The sequence below is a fragment of the Candidozyma auris genome, chromosome 4, assembly GCF_003013715.1.
Source record: "Candidozyma auris chromosome 4, complete sequence".
NCBI classification, from domain to species: Eukaryota; Fungi; Ascomycota; class Pichiomycetes; order Serinales; family Metschnikowiaceae; genus Candidozyma; species Candidozyma auris.
Genome location: NC_072815.1, coordinates 506,291 through 521,644, shown reverse-complemented (window position 1 = coordinate 521,644; position 15,354 = coordinate 506,291). Strand labels below are relative to the sequence as shown.

The 15,354-nt window shown below is 45.4% G+C and overlaps 7 protein-coding genes across 7 annotated transcripts; 2 read left to right on the top strand and 5 right to left on the bottom strand. All coding sequences in view use genetic code 12, as the record gives it.

The window, feature by feature from the left end:
* Positions 1–8: 8 nt before the first annotated feature.
* PUP2 (proteasome core particle subunit alpha 5) lies at positions 9–767 on the bottom strand (the record flags this gene model as incomplete). Its single annotated transcript, XM_029037153.1, has 1 exon — positions 9–767. The coding sequence occupies one exon, from the start codon at positions 765–767 to the stop codon at positions 9–11; it is 759 nt and encodes a 252-aa protein (XP_028888209.1).
* A 725-nt stretch (positions 768–1,492) lies between these two features.
* Positions 1,493–3,160, bottom strand: LSC2 (succinate--CoA ligase (GDP-forming) subunit beta; the record flags this gene model as incomplete). The annotated part of the gene is made up of 2 exons (XM_029037152.2): positions 1,493–2,695; positions 3,131–3,160. The coding sequence occupies 2 exons, from the start codon at positions 3,158–3,160 to the stop codon at positions 1,493–1,495; spliced, it is 1,233 nt and encodes a 410-aa protein (XP_028888208.1).
* A 2,182-nt stretch (positions 3,161–5,342) lies between these two features.
* CJI96_0003916 (N-acetylglucosaminyldiphosphodolichol N-acetylglucosaminyltransferase anchoring subunit ALG14) lies at positions 5,343–6,011 on the top strand (the record flags this gene model as incomplete). The annotated part of the gene is made up of 1 exon (XM_029037151.1): positions 5,343–6,011. One exon carries the CDS (start codon positions 5,343–5,345, stop codon positions 6,009–6,011), a length of 669 nt encoding a protein of 222 aa, XP_028888207.1.
* Positions 6,012–6,640: 629 nt separating this feature from the next.
* Positions 6,641–7,447, top strand: CJI96_0003915 (rRNA-processing protein RRP36; the record flags this gene model as incomplete). The annotated part of the gene is made up of 1 exon (XM_029037150.2): positions 6,641–7,447. One exon carries the CDS (start codon positions 6,641–6,643, stop codon positions 7,445–7,447), a length of 807 nt encoding a protein of 268 aa, XP_028888206.1.
* Positions 7,448–7,697: 250 nt separating this feature from the next.
* Positions 7,698–8,240, bottom strand: CJI96_0003914 (thiosulfate sulfurtransferase; the record flags this gene model as incomplete). Its single annotated transcript, XM_029037149.2, has 1 exon — positions 7,698–8,240. The coding sequence occupies one exon, from the start codon at positions 8,238–8,240 to the stop codon at positions 7,698–7,700; it is 543 nt and encodes a 180-aa protein (XP_028888205.2).
* Positions 8,241–9,514: 1,274 nt separating this feature from the next.
* Positions 9,515–11,224, bottom strand: CJI96_0003913 (uncharacterized protein; the record flags this gene model as incomplete). The annotated part of the gene is made up of 1 exon (XM_029037148.2): positions 9,515–11,224. One exon carries the CDS (start codon positions 11,222–11,224, stop codon positions 9,515–9,517), a length of 1,710 nt encoding a protein of 569 aa, XP_028888204.2.
* Positions 11,225–12,233: 1,009 nt separating this feature from the next.
* MIS11 (trifunctional formate-tetrahydrofolate ligase/methenyltetrahydrofolate cyclohydrolase/methylenetetrahydrofolate dehydrogenase) lies at positions 12,234–15,074 on the bottom strand (the record flags this gene model as incomplete). The annotated part of the gene is made up of 1 exon (XM_029037147.2): positions 12,234–15,074. One exon carries the CDS (start codon positions 15,072–15,074, stop codon positions 12,234–12,236), a length of 2,841 nt encoding a protein of 946 aa, XP_028888203.1.
* Positions 15,075–15,354: the final 280 nt, after the last annotated feature.

Genomic DNA, 15,354 nt, shown 5'->3' with positions numbered 1-15,354 from the left:
TATATTCATTAGATTTGCGTGTCGTCGGTGACAGTTTCGTTCAACTCTTTAATAAGCTTATCGGTTTTCTCGTCGTCGTAGACCTGGAAGCCACCCTCTTTGGTGATCGAAGCCAATTGAGCGTTCTTGCAATCCAACTTCTCCTCCATAACCTGTTTCAAGATCTTGAGCGTCAAGAGCTCTGCTTCCTTCAATGTCAAGGATTTGTGGTATTCGTTCTGCAATTCCGTCTGAGCACCTTCCGAGCCCGAGCCTATGGCCTTGGCGTCGTATCTATAGAATGTTCCCGAGGGTTCAGCGTGGTATAATTGAGGCCCGTTCTCGTCAATACCAGCGATCAAAAGAGCCACACCAAACGGTCTAGACATCAATCTCTTCTCTCCCAGAGCACCTTCACCAAATCTCAACGCCAAATCACACACCGACTGAGTCAAACTCTCAACTTGCATTGCCTCATCATAGTATAAGTTATGACTCAAGGACGCCACTCTAGCGTGGTCTATCATCGAGCGAGCGTCTGCCGTCAAACCCGACATGGCACAGCCAATGTGCGTGTCAATCTCTACAATTTTTTCAATGGAAGAGCTCTCCAAGAGTGGCGACGTGACTCTCTTCTCCACGCCCAATATCACACCTTCAGATGTCAGCACGCCAATGGCAGTGGACCCTAGCTTGATGGCTTCGAGAGAGTACTCCACCTGGAATAGACGGCCTTCAGGGGAGAACGTGGATACGCCTCTGTCGTACTCAGATCTTGTGAGAAACATTGGCTGCTATTGATGCGTAGTGTTTCGATTTCCAGAGGCTCGAATGTGGTGAAGCGTAGTGAGAGTTGATATTGGTGTTAGTGGCAAGCACGACACTGCGACATTCAGGTTGCGAAAACGACATCTCTTTGGAGTCACAGAGGGAGAGAAGTACCAACTGGAGCTTGGTCAAGACCTTCGTTGTGAATGTTGTGATGCATTGGGATTTTGGAAAGTGCCGATTTTTTTTCTATTTTTTTTTTTTTTTTTTTTTGTTCATGATCGGCACATTGGTCGCTCAGGCAAGTGTTTATTGCAGCACTCAGACGAAAGAAAGATATAACCGATTGCTTGGGAAGAACACACTTTGACTTCTATTACTTGAGTGTTCACGCTGAACCATTCATGAGCTAAGAGCTCAATAATTGAGTTCTTGTTGTTTCAAAACAGTAGAGTGCTGCGAACAACGGCTCAATCATACAGTTCAAATATCCATGGGCCTCTATTTCTAGAGATGTCTTCAAATGTAATACAGTTCTTAGCGACATTTAAGTATGGAACTCAGTCCTACTACTTAGAATTTTCGACAAAGTCAAAACTACTTAAGTGTGCCTGACATTCATCTCCTTTGTGCTGGCTTCATATGCGATTCCACTTTCCAGACACTACGGATATTACTACAGCAGTGATCCTCTTTCTAGTTTATGATTGGTAGCTCTACGCTAAATGAACCGGGAGTCATGCACTTAAGCCTTTGGCGCCAAAGACACAATCTTCTCGGCGGCTGGGTCCAAGTCCTCGAATGGGTACAACTTAAGACCAGAGTTGTTGATCAACTCCTTGGCCTTCTGCATGTTGGTACCTTGCAATCTCACGACAACTGGGATGTCCAATTTGAAGTTCTTGGTGGCGGCAATCAAACCCTCGGCGACGTAGTCACATCTGACAATACCACCGAAGATGTTCACGAAGATACCGTTGACCTTCTTGTCAGACAAGATCAACTCAAACGCCTTCTCAATGGTCTGAGGAGTGGCAGTACCACCGCAGTCCAAAAAGTTGGCTGGCTCACCACCGTACAACTTGATGATGTCCATGGTGGCCATAGCCAAACCGGCACCATTGACAATGTTGGCAATGTTACCGTCCAACTTGATGAAGTTCAAGCCGTACTCGGCAGCCTCACGCTCCTGGGGGTCCTCCTGGGTAGGGTCTCTCCAACTGAACACCTCCTTCTGTCTGAACTCAGCGTTGTCGTCAAAGCCCAACTTGGCGTCCATGGCCAAAACCTTGTGGTCTGGGGTCTCAGACAATGGGTTGATCTCAACCTGAGTACAGTCCTTCTCGATGAACACCTTGTACAAGTTCTTGACGGCCTCAGCAGCCTCAGGGATCGCCTCCTTAGAGTAGCCCAACACAGAGGCAACCTCGTTGGCCAACTTGTCGGTGACACCCTCGTTCAAGTCAACAGGGAAGGTCTTGATGGCGCTAGGGTCCTTAGCGGCAACACCCTCAATGTCCATACCACCCTGGGCAGAAGCAACAATCATTGGTAACTGAGTGGATCTGTCCATCAAGATGGCCAAGTAAGCCTCGGTTTTGGCGTCTCTTCTCTCGACAATGTACACAGCAGTGACCTCCTTACCGGCGGCACCGGTTTGCTTGGTGATCAACTTGTGGTTCAACATTTTCTCGGCCAAGTCCTTGGCCTCCTCTGGAGAAGAGATCAACTTGACACCGCCCTGGAAACCGTTGTCAAAGTGGCCCTTACCTCTACCACCGGTCAAAGCCTGGGCCTTGATGACCAACTCGTTGGTGCCCAACTTCTGAGCAGCCTCAAAGGCGCCCTGAGGGGTGGTGGCAGCGAAACCCTTTGGCACGCCAACACCGGCGTTCTCCAAGATGGCAGCAGAGCGGTACTCGTGAAGAGACAAGAATCTCTTTTGAATCTGTTGTTAGTATTTGCGTAGGGAAATGGATGTAAATAGAAGAATGTAGGAGTGGTACGTGGAGGGTAAATGACGAGAAAGAAAAATTGACGCATTTTACTGGACGAGCATGTTCAATTGAAAGCATTCCAGGCAGAACAGCAAGTCCACTTATGCTTGAAACTCATGGACACATCAAGAACTCACCATTTGGTCATGATAATAAAGTTGAGTTCCCTCCACAGTTTGCTGATCCACATAGAAATCGAGTTTCACCGTTGATTCAGTGTTTTCACACCAAGACAGCTTTATCCCATCCAAATTGAGCTATTTCAGCATCTTCATTGCATCAACAAGTTTCCCTCTCCTTCAATTCCTTCCATGTCGGTACAGTTTCCGACCGAAAAGCAACATTGAACAATTCTCCAATTACAAAACTTCGCAACATTTACATACTTTCGTGGCACGAAAAACTCTGGACAACATGATATGTTCTTTTTTGTGAATAGGTAAACTTGTGTGGAACTTCAAGAAAGAAGGTTGCAAGTTCTTGACCGGGCCCAAAATGTTTTTTCGGTGGTTTTTTTCTCCTCTATAGTGCGAATCCAGCTATTTCCCTCGGACACGTATCGTCCTTGATTATGTAAGCGAAAGATAGTAAAAGGAACAAAAATCGATAAAAAGATCACGGAAAAAGAAGACCTGAGCGTCTTATAAGGAGAATTGTATTTGAGAGATCTGAAGATCTCAAAAAATTGGTGTTCTTGACCTTAACGTGTGTGAACTGGACTAGTGGCCCGGCCATATTCGGGCTCGTTCGGAGGCCCACGAGCACACCGACTGGGGTTTGCGGAAAAATACCACAATAGCTACAAACTGTCCGAGAAGGTAGGGAGAGCTGAACAAAGCACCTGGGAGATAATTCGATAGGATAAATGTAAAGAATGCAAATGTATGGGATCTGTAGAAAAATTTAAATTCCTTAAATGAATTGGATCTTTCGTTGAGTTAGTTCTGAGGGTTTCTCTGACAGAAGGTGGCTGCAAATGGGCAACAGAGTCTGAGGGGAGCAGTCAGTGAGAAAAGTCTGAAGTCAAGAGAGAGGGAGGGAAAAGGAGACAATTGTAATATTTGAAACAAAGTGGGTTTAGGGCATTGAAAGCTGACTTCGACGTCGTGACTCTGTGAGATTTGGCGGATGCTTTCATGGGATATTGATCAACGTAGGCTTCAAAAGGCTCAGAAGGAGGCTCAGAGAGAAGGTGTCCGGATAACGAGGATATGGTCTCACATTATGTATTCTCAGGAAGAGAAAAATGCGAGACTCGAAAATTTACTAATTTAATCAAGAACTACAAGAGTTGTTGACGAATTGTGGAATGTGCTTGTTCACGTTGGTGGACCTAAGACGCGACAATGTCGTGGCTGCCTTCACAATTTTGAGGCAATAGGGCTAAGAGTGGACGAAATGAGATCAAATTGTGTTAGCATTTTCATTTTATTGGGTAGATAACCCCCTCAAGTTTTGAAATCTGTGTACGGTGTCTACGTGCTGATGGTAGACGACCAAGTGACGACATTTTTGCAGCCAAATTAAGAAGCAAGAAGGAGTATCGAAGCTTCTCAGGAGGAACACATTTAGTACTGGAAACTGACTCCAAGACGTTGAGCAGAAATTGTACAGATAATTTCAGCTTAATTGAGAAGCAAATGGAGGTATAAGAAGCTTCAGCCGCAAAAACTTGTCCCAAGGGTAAACTTACTTAGCCACATACAAGGAACACCCGGAGCTAATTGATAATTAATAGAATCCATAGATTACTATCGCCTCACAACTTTGAAAGTGGTCATTTCATTTTTCAGATTATCTATGCAATTTGGTGGGTGCCCTGTTTGTCGCTGGCTCCGGGTAACCCTGAAAAAAAAATCTATAGATGCACCGCAGAGAAGCGTTCACATTTTTCTTTCTTTCCACCTTCAACTAACTACTCATAAATGTACGTGAATTCATTTTTGTATGATGATGAGCAATTTCAACGAATTTCTTCAGCTGAAACTCCATGTGGAACAAATAACTACAGAGCTTTTTAACCCTGATTCATACACCTTCTGTTATTATTGAATGTTTAACTAACAACTTAGGAATCATTAAAAGAACTAGATCAGGAGAAGGACACGAAGTGGAAAACCTCTCGGCTGATCGAAGTCCCCGTACTTTTTTCTGCCGTGTTTTTCGCTCTGTAGTGTGATCTGCCGAGGAAGTTTTCTTGTCAAAGAAACTACCGTCAAGACCAACCAGCATATGTTGAGGCCAGAGACTATCCAGAGACTATAGGAGCTCGACAGCTGGCACAACGCGCTTAATTCTTTCTCTAACCTGGCAATAGTCTTTCTCTCATGCCAGTGTCGTTATCTCGATAATCTGCATATCTGTCACAGACTTCACTATTGATTACATAAACAGATCAAAGCTAATCCCTGCTCAACTTTTCCTCTGAACGCCATATAATAGCTTTTTTTTTTTTTTTTTTTTCCTTAATTACTTTGCTCAAGTCAAGTCTCGTCTCTTTCCTAATTCCGCTATACCAGCATCCCTGACCAATTCCTCGTCCGGCTTCGATTTCGCATCAATCCATCGGAACCTCACCACCACCACCTACCACCTTAGATGGCCACGGAAAGCGCCATCTGCGTTGCCACGGTATTGGTGCTCTTTCCTGTTTTTGCTGCTCTCGTAAGGCTCATCTACGTCCTTCCAGCATTGCAGGTCAAACTGGCAACACCCTCGAACTCACAGCTACGTGGCCATGTGATGATCCTTTTAGGCTCGGGAGGCCACACGGGGGAAATGTGTCGTATTCTACAGCAATTGAATTTTGAACGCCTAAGTTTGACTTGGTTGGTCTCTACAGGCGATACGACATCGTTGGAGAAGGCACAAATGCTTGAAGAAAGTAAAGGACATTCACCGAAGAATTCTACATACATTACGTTGAAGAGAGCTCGCAAAGTGGGCCAAAGCTTAAAGCTGTCTGTACTTACGACGTTGGCATCTATTGCATCGACGTTTCAAAAATTAGTACACTTGCAGCTGTACCCCGACGTTTTGATCATCAATGGACCTGGAACGTGTGTGCCTGTAGCATACGTGCTTTTCCTCTTCAAGTATGTTGGTCTTTGTCGTACAAGAATTGTCTATATCGAGTCTTTGGCTCGTGTGAACGAGCTCAGCTTGTCAGGTAGACTTGTCTTGCCGGTCTGTGACCGATTCATCGTGCAATGGGAACCCTTGGCTATGAGGTACAAAAGGGCAGAATATTATGGGATACTAGTTTGAGGATAATGTGGAAGCTTTGTGAGGACGTTGTTTTAAGGATGTGTGCTTGGCTTTGAACAGAACTTGATTTGTGGAGTGCATGTCACGACAGTCTCATCTCTTCTCATGAGACGCTATCGTTCTGTTGCTAAGGTTACGCGAAGTAAGAGCAACAAAAAAGGAGGAACGACGGTGTTGAAAGAAACAAAGCTCAAAATCATACCCCTACGTTCTGTGGATTGTGTCTGTCGGCTGTAAAGCTGAGTATATGGCTTCACAGGAACTGGCACCGTACCGCATTGCTTAAATAAGCACTCCTTTGAATATGGTGACGTGGGTCTTCGGTGAAGAACTTAGCTAATACTCTATTCTGGCGTATGTAGAGTTTTTGGGGCTGGGGCAGGGGTTGAGCAATCTACTGCGAAACGCAAGATACTTAGCGATCCGTAATACGATATAAAGAACAGAAAGTTCAAATCATAAGAAGGTATCCAGACTCAAAAAACAATATTTTTTTAGAATTCCATAGTTTCTTGTGTTGATTTGCTCGTTCCACCCCTGGGCAAATTTACTTGTCCTACATAGACTTCGGTGATGAGCATCACCACTACCTACTCCATTTACTTTGCAATCTATACATTTACGCTCTTATGGTCCAGAGATTCAGACCACTGTATGAGTCAGACTCTGAGGATGATGATCTCGGAGCTGTTTTACAAAACCAACTGAGGGAAGAGAGCGACGATGACGACATGCTGTCTCTTTCGTTTGGGGCCTTGAGTTCTGCTCAAAAAAAGCTTCAGCAGGAAGAGAGAACCGCAAGAGAGGAGGAATCGCTGAGCGGTTCCGAGTCCGAAGATGGGTTTTTCGAAGATGGCAAGAAAAAGAAAGGAAAAACGCTGCAGAAGAAGAAAAAGAAGAATAAGCATGCTCCATCAGAGAGCTCATCGAAGAAACCAGTGAGTCGAATAAGAGAAATTCCCGGATTGAAGCAGAAGAAAGACACAACACTTTATACAGATATAAGGTTCGATTCTGCCTACGGTAAAGCAGATTGGGACCGAATCAGAAAGGACTACGCTTTTCTAGATGAGTATAGACAAAAGGAAATTGAGCAAATGCGGGGCATTTTGAACAACAAAAAGGAGAGATCAAAACTTTCAGACCATGAGATAGAAGATTTGGAATTCAAGATTCAGTCGCTTCAGTCCAGGCTCGACACGTTGAAAAACCGTGACTTGAGCAACAAGATCTTGAAGGACCACAAGAGGGAGCAGATGGCGAAGATGAGAAAGGGAGAGCAAGTGAATCCATACTTCTTGAAGAAGTCGGAGCAGCGCAAGATGATCCAGAAGGCTAAGTTTGAAAGCTTGAAGTCGTCGCAGAGAGAGAAGGTCATGGAGAGAAAGAGAAAGAGGCGGTTGGGCAAGGAGTTCAGGGCCATGGAGTTCAGGTGAGCTATTAAAAACTTATTGTTCCTTGAAGAGTGTATATCACAAATCGCAACATCTTGTTGGAAAGAGAGACGTGAATTGACTGAGATCTGCAGTCTAAGAAAGGCTACACTGTCCCAGTGGACAGTTCAATGCTAGACGCAAATTGAGCGGAATACCAACATCGATTGGTTTACATATAGGTCATCACCACGACTCCCACAAAGATTATTAATGTAATATTATATACAAATAGGCCAGTAGACTCACTTTCTTACTTTCTTTGGTTCTCATGGGCCACCCAGTCTTCCCAAGAGCCAATGTAATTGGCACGTTTGTTGTAACCAAAGGAATGGGCCAATTCCTCTGCAGCAGTCGACCTAACACCACCCAAGCAGTAGAACACGAGCTCCGAGTCTTTCGAAGGCTTCTTGAAGCCAAAAGCGTCCTCAAAGTCCTCTTCAGACAAGTCCAAAGCGCCAGGAGAGGATTTGAATGGAACATTGTGAGCGCCAGGGATGTGGCCCTCCTGGAACTCGACGGGCTCTCTCACATCGAGAATCACCGTTGATGGGTCAGGCTTCTCCACGAGTTTCTTCATGTCATCGTATTTATACACTTTAGCGGGCGATTGCGAAAGTACACTGTAGAATCTATGATTTTTCAAAACCGAAGACACTGTGGTTCTGGTAGGAACCCGAGAGGAGACCGAGATAGGCCTGAATGAGGTGAATGCTGGAGAGACATGGGCACGAAGGGCAGGCGTCAATGGCCTGAGCATACGTGCCGTGTCACGTGCAAGGGTTCGATGAAACATGGCGAAAAGGGAAAATATTTAGATCTGGAATCTAGTAATGTACGTGACTTGCTCTCGGTTGCTAAGGAGACCTTGAATTGAAGTAGGGCAGTTTTGATTTGCCTGCGACTTTTTGCGTGCAAGAAACGCTCTGCGCACAAAAAAAAAAGAGTGCTAGGACAAATGGGCCAAACTTCAGGGTCAGTGTGCAGGTTGGACGTAGGTACCCATTGTCGCAGCCACTAGGACAGGAGAAGTAGATAGGGTCATCGAATGAGATTCTTATAGAAAGGTTTATTGAAGCTAAAAAGTAGTTGCGGAAGTATCGTTTAGCCACGTGATTCTTTAGATGGTTGAAACTCCGCAATCTTTGAAGCCACTAGTTTCATTAAGCTTCGGGTTTATCGTAGTGGGAGCAGAGATAAGCACGCTCAGAGACTAAGGCAGACAAAGCACTATTTTCACTTAGATAGGAAGGTTGAAACACATGTTCGAGTAAGCATTTCTCGTGTGAGCCAATGGATGAATTCTTGGAGATTTTATGTAAGAGTTTCCTGTAATAATAGGATGAGTCACAGAGCTAGATGGAGGTCCCCAATCATTTAAAAAGTGTTTTGATCACAAATGAGGCGGAATAAACGGACCCCCAGTGATAGCAAGGAAGCTATGGCTCACAGGAGAGGTTTTGGTTGTATATAATGAAGAGGGGTAGATGTTGGGACACTTCGAAGGGGTTGATAGAACAGTTCAGCTTTCCATCAAAGATTATAATTGCATATATAGATTTTGTAAGGAGTTGGCCTTGCTCTGTAATTTGGAGGAATCGTAAAACCACTCTCGACGATCAAGATGTCAAATAAAGCTCAGTTCTTAGTCTTCTGTATTAGATGAATGCAATGGGCCTCTTTGCACGATTGATGAAGAGAAACAGAATGTGCCTCTTCAAAAGCTGTCAAAAGTGTCACTAGGTATCTAATTCATAACATGGGTAATTACCACAACTGCTTATCTAAGGCACCCTACAGTGTCTGATAACGCGATTTTGTGTAACTTCAAGATGGTTGTGAATTCTTGTACCCCCCCAAACCCATTCAAATCGTCAACATTTGTGTACTTAACTCCATCATGTCACTTCACATGCCTTGTGAAAGCATCTTTGAACCCGACTGTAATTTATAAAAAAAGAAAAAATAAAAAAAAAAAATTAGTTCGTACGACTTAGGTATCAATAAGCTCATATCCCTACTACTGTGGCTCTCTCATGATATACATCAATTACAATCTATATTCTATCATTAGCTCATGTCCTTGAAGGATCTCGTCAATGAAACCACGGGTTCCAACTCACCGTTGTATCCATCGTCCTGCTCGTAATCCAAGTCGTTCCATTTGTCCTCTCTGTCGTTGTAGTGCTTAAACAAGAACCAGAAAACCCACCCGGCAATGAAGCACGACACTGCTAACCCTGTATATGTCCAGACCATCTTCGGGTCCTTGGAGACAGGAGAAAGCGCAATACCAAGAGCAGAACCAAATGCGTTCTGAACAAGGAAAATGGACATAATGAAGGACTTCATCGACACCGGAGCCTTGGTGTAAGCATATTCTAAGCCGGTGATGGAAGCCAAAATCTCAGAAATAGCAATCAAGAAATAAGCTGGAGTCTGAAGGGCAACGTGAATATGGTTTGGGATATTTTTGAAGCCGGGACAGTCGTTTGGAGAATCGTAGCAAGGACCTGCTTTGTAAATGAAGTGTTGCAACACAGCAGCGTAAACCATAGCAGCAGCACCAAACATGAAGCCCCAAAAGATCTTGGTGATGGCTCTAAAGGGCGTGAACCTTCTAATAAATGGATAAACGATACTTTCACAAATAGGGATGAAAATGATGATCGTGATGGAATCAATGGCCTGCAAAATATCGTTAGGCAACCCGTGGAGCTCCATCTGTCCTGCGGACGAAACGAAATTATTGGTCATTTGTCCGTAAACTAACCAATAAATAGGGTAGATCAAGAACACTTTACAAGCGTACAACGCTCTCTGGACTTCGTCCACGAATTTGTCGGTCCAAGGAAACTCCTTATCGGGGTTGAGCGAGGGTCTAGCAGCGTCGTAGTTGAGCTTAGTCAAGGCAAGGAATGAGCACTTGAAGGATTTTGCAATCACCTTATCTCCCACAGGCACTTTGTGGTAGACGTTCTTTCCGAGGAAAAGGGCCAAGAGGGCAATGACAAAGAAACAGAGAGGCAAAAGGTAGGCTGCCCAGAAGTCGAATCTGCTTTCTAACTCTGTGGTTGCGATCACCGAAAGCGAACCGATATTAATCATGAGGTAGAAAAACATAAAGACATTTTGAATAGTAAGGTTTGGGTCTTCAATGACTCTCTCACCTGACTTCAATACTTTAATAGAGGGTTTTTCCTTGGGCACCTGGTCGGCAATTAAGGGGGAAACATTCGACTTTACACCGCCTGTACCAATGCCTATGACGATAACAGCAGTGATAAATCCTCCCAATGAAGTGTTTTGAGACATGGATGGGAGCGACGTGACAAACAAAATTAAGATCCCGATTATGTAAAGCACACAGAATATGGAGATGGTGTTATACTTGCCCAAATAAGTATCGGCGACCCAGGCGCCAAAAATTGGGGTCACATAACACCAAAACTGCCAGAAGTACGACAAGGCGGTGGCTCCACTCTGGTTCAAGCCCAATACACCTCTAGGGTGGTCTGTCTTTGTATATTGCATGTAATTCTGGAAAGGCGTTGACAATCCATAGTAGGAGAACCGTTCAGCCAATTCCACAATGGCCACCAACCAACACGCCAATGGCACTCTTCTGGCAACCCTTCTGAGGGTCTTCATTTCTTCTTCTGAGGGCTCGGCTCCCTCAGGCGAAACGCTATCTGGGTACGAGTCCAGCTCCGAGCGGTCGACCGACCTAATCACGGAGGCATCGTCATGGACGACTTTCTCATCGACGTTCTGGCTCATGCTAGACGTGGAAATACGAATACCAAGAAAAAAAAAACTAAGAAAGAGATACGGGGAAAGATTGAAATATGTAAGGAATTTATTCACCCGAAACTCCTGATAAGTGGGAGGGGCATTTTTCGCATATGCAACTAAACAGGGCGAAACTGGGCTTATCGGAATAACCACAGAAAGCAAGGCCGTAATTGGCACCACTGGTTCCCGGTGGCAGCCATGACGTGCTTAGGTGCAGTCCTTCTCTTTCAAGCTAATGCACGTCAGGCGGAAGCGAGCTGCTTAACTATGGGGAGCCGTTTCTTATTCTGCACGAACGCATCTTCCTCGCCGATTGCCGTACAACAAGAGGGCACTTTCTCAGTGCATTACGTAAGTAAAGGAAAAGATGGGGACTTTGACATGAAGATGTTAATATAATTAAAAATTATGGAAGTAACTTGATAAGAACTCAAGAATTTTTCTTCTAGAACATCTATGCCAGAGCTTGATGAGAAAGACTCAAAAATTTTTCTTCCATGCTAGAATGTCCAGACAGCCATTTGTGAAGGGAAGTCCTCGGTAGGTAGCACACGACAACCGGACAGAAAATTGCAGCGTTCGTGATTCCGCTTTTTTAGTAAAAAAAAAAAGGAGTGAGGTTTTACTTTCTATTTTTTATGCGAATGTCATCGTCGGCAACGGCAATCTTTCACTGTTCGGAAAGCCGCACGCGAACGCCGATTTCTTCTCGATGCATCCGAGCTGTCGGTTTTCGTCGATATTTGCCTTAGACAATCTATCAGTAAATCTGCTGTGCATTACTAAGCGGCATAGAAACATGGTGTGAGAATGCACGAACGATACACGCTTAACATATAATCGAGTAGGTCTAAAATGGAAAAACGTATTTTGACAATTGTGGACTATTTCCTAAACTACATTACATCACTCAAGAAAACTGCGCTTCTATTTTGTTACCTCGTCATGTGTTGAACCTATATCGTAGTCTCGTAAGTGTTGAACTCTTCGCCTTTTAAAACAAACCCTCGATCTCTCCTTCGTCATTCACCTCCACATTCATAAACCCACAGTGGGTGGGCAATCCTGGGATCGTCTGAATCTCGGCCGCCAAAGCATACAAGTAGCCAGCTCCGACGGACGCTCTCACGTCTCGAACGGGGAACTTGAAGCCCGTTGGCACCCCCTTCAAGGCAGCGTCGTGCGACAAGGAGTATTGCGTCTTGGCTATACAGATTGGCAAGTTGCCGAAACCCTGCTTGGTGTAGAGATCGATCTTCTTCTGGGCCTCGGGCAAGAACTCAACCTCGCCAGCACCGTACATCTTCTTGGCAATAGTGTCGATCTTCTCGGCCACTGATGGCTCTGTGTCGTACAAAAACTTGAAGTCCTTGTCGATCGAGTTAGCAGCCTCAATGACACCTCTGGCCAAGTCAACAGCACCTTGTCCACCTTCTTCCCAGTGGTTGGACACAATTGCATCAGCAGCACCGGCCTTGAGAGCCTCTTCACGAATGACCTCGTGCTCCTTCTCAGAGTCGGACGACATTCTGTTTATTGCCACAACCACAGGCAAGCCATACTGTCTAGCATTCTCAATGTGCTTGGCTAAGTTGGAGCAGCCCGCTCTCAACAACTCAACGTTCTCCTGGGTGTACTCTGGCGCCAATGGTGCTCCAGCCTTGACCTCAGGACCACCACCGTGAACTTTGAGGGCTCTTACAGTGGCAACAATGACAATAACGTCAGGAGCTAAGCCAGAAGCTCTGCACTTGATGTTCATAAATCTCTCACCACCCATGGTGAAGTCGAAACCAGCCTCAGTGACAACGTAACCTTCCTGAGCAGCTCTTTCCTCCTCAGTCAAGTCTGGAGAAGTACCGGCCAATTTCAACGCCATCTTGTCAGCAAGCACAGAAGAAGCACCGATCGAGATGTTGGCGAATGGGCCAGCGTGGACGAACACGGGAGTACCTTCCAATGTCTGCATGATGTTTGGCTTGATGGCGTCCTTCAACAAAGCAGTCAAAGCACCAGCACAGCCAATGTCTTCACAAGTGATGGGCTCGCCAGACTTGGAGGCGGCAACAACCATCTTACCCAATCTTTCTCTCATATCCTGCAAGGAGGTCGAAAGGGCCAAGATGGCCATACATTCGGAAGCGACAGAAATATCAAAACCTGTCTTTCTAGTCATACCTTTCTCAGTAGGAGCCTCACCAATAGTGATACCTCTAACAAATCTATCGTTACAGTCAACCACTCTCCTCCAAGTGATGGTGTCTGGGTCAATGTCCAATCTAACGAATTTGGAAATCTCCTCTTCGGTCAAGTCGTCGGGGTTAGTCTTGTCAATACCGAGTTTCTTCAATCTGTTCAAAAAACCGACGGGAAACTTTCTCTCACCCTTCTTGGCCGGTACCAATCTTCTGTACAAAGCAGCATCCTTCTGGGTGTTCTCGTGGAAGATTCTGGTGTCGATAGCAGCAGCCAACAAGTTGTTTGCCATGGAAATGGCGTGAATATCACCAGTAACGTGCATATTGAATTCATCCATAGGAATCACCTGAGAGTAACCACCGCCAGCGGCACCGCCCTTGATACCAAAAGTAGGACCCATTGAGGGCTGTCTAACATTGGCAAAGACATTCTTACCCAAGTGGGCACCGAGAGCTTGGGCTAAACCGACAGTGGTGGTGGACTTACCCTCACCCAAGGGAGTTGGGGTGATACCGGTGACCAAGACGTACTTACCGTTGACCTTGTTCTCCAAACGCTTCAAGATGTCCAACGAGACCTTGGCCTTGTAGAAGCCAAATGGCTCCAATTCGGAATCCAAGATACCAGCCTCCTCTGCAACCTGGTTGATTCTTTTTGGCTTCTGGGCTCTCGAAATCTCAAAGTCTGAAGGAACTGGCTTCTTCAAATCCAATTTGAGAGGATTTGTGAATTGAGGAGTCTGGTTGTTCTTCTTGTAATGCTCCTGAGCAGCAATGACAACGTTATCCAACAAGTTGGCCACAGTCATAGGACCCACTCCACCAGGAACTGGAGTGATCAACAGAGCTTTTTGGGAAGCAGACTCGAACTCAACGTCACCGACCATTCTAGAACCAGACTTCTTGGTATCATCTGGGACGAAGTTGGCGCCAACGTCAATCACCACACTACCTTCCTTGAGCCAGTCGCCCTTAACAAAGTTGGCCTGGCCAATGGCCACAACGACAATGTCGGCATTGGCCAAATGAGCCTGCAACAGCTCTGAAGACGTTTTCGAGTGCAAAACGGTCACATTAGCATTGGCTTTGATCAACAAGTTGGCAATTGGGCGGCCCACAATATCAGATCTGCCCAACACAACGGCGTTCTTGCCTGTGACATCCACCTTGGACTGTTCAAGTAATTGCATGATTCCCTTTGGAGTGCATGGCAAGAAGGTAGGGTTGCCTCCCTTCTTGCTCAATTCACCCACGTTGTAAGGACCGAAGCCGTCGACATCCTTGGAAGCAGCCACGGATTTAGTCACCTTGGTCTCGTCCAAGTGAGCTGGAATCGGAAGTTGCACCAAGATACCATCCACAGAGATATCAGCGTTCAAGTCAGAAATCTTCAGCAAGAGCTCGAACTCTGTCACATCCTCTGGCAACTTGACAATGTTGCAAATGATGTTGGCCTCCTCAGCAGCCTTCAACTTCATTCTCACGTAGGTGGAAGAGTCAGGTCTGTCGCCGACTTGAATAATAGTCAAGTTTGGTCTGAAATCAGCATGTTTCTTCTGAAACAGAGCAATTTCTCCATGGATCTTCTCCCGCAACTGCTGGGCAATGGCCTTGCCGTCAATCAATTGAGCGGGCATAGAATGTGTTGTAGTGAGTGGTTAGTGGTTTCTGCCGATTTCAAGACTTATATTTTTCATACGCGCGCTGACTCGGCCAGAAGGAGTCAGATCTGGGGAAGTAGTAATATAAGGGCGCCTTTGTGAAAAGAGTAGATGAGAGGATTCTAGACTGAGTTTCAATGAGCCTAGCGTAGTGACATTGAATTTGAAGCTGATGGTAGAGGAATATATTAATAGTGAAGATTTGAAAGTGGGTCCCTCAGTGGTCCAGAGTCAAAGTGATAGAGTCAAGAGCGTA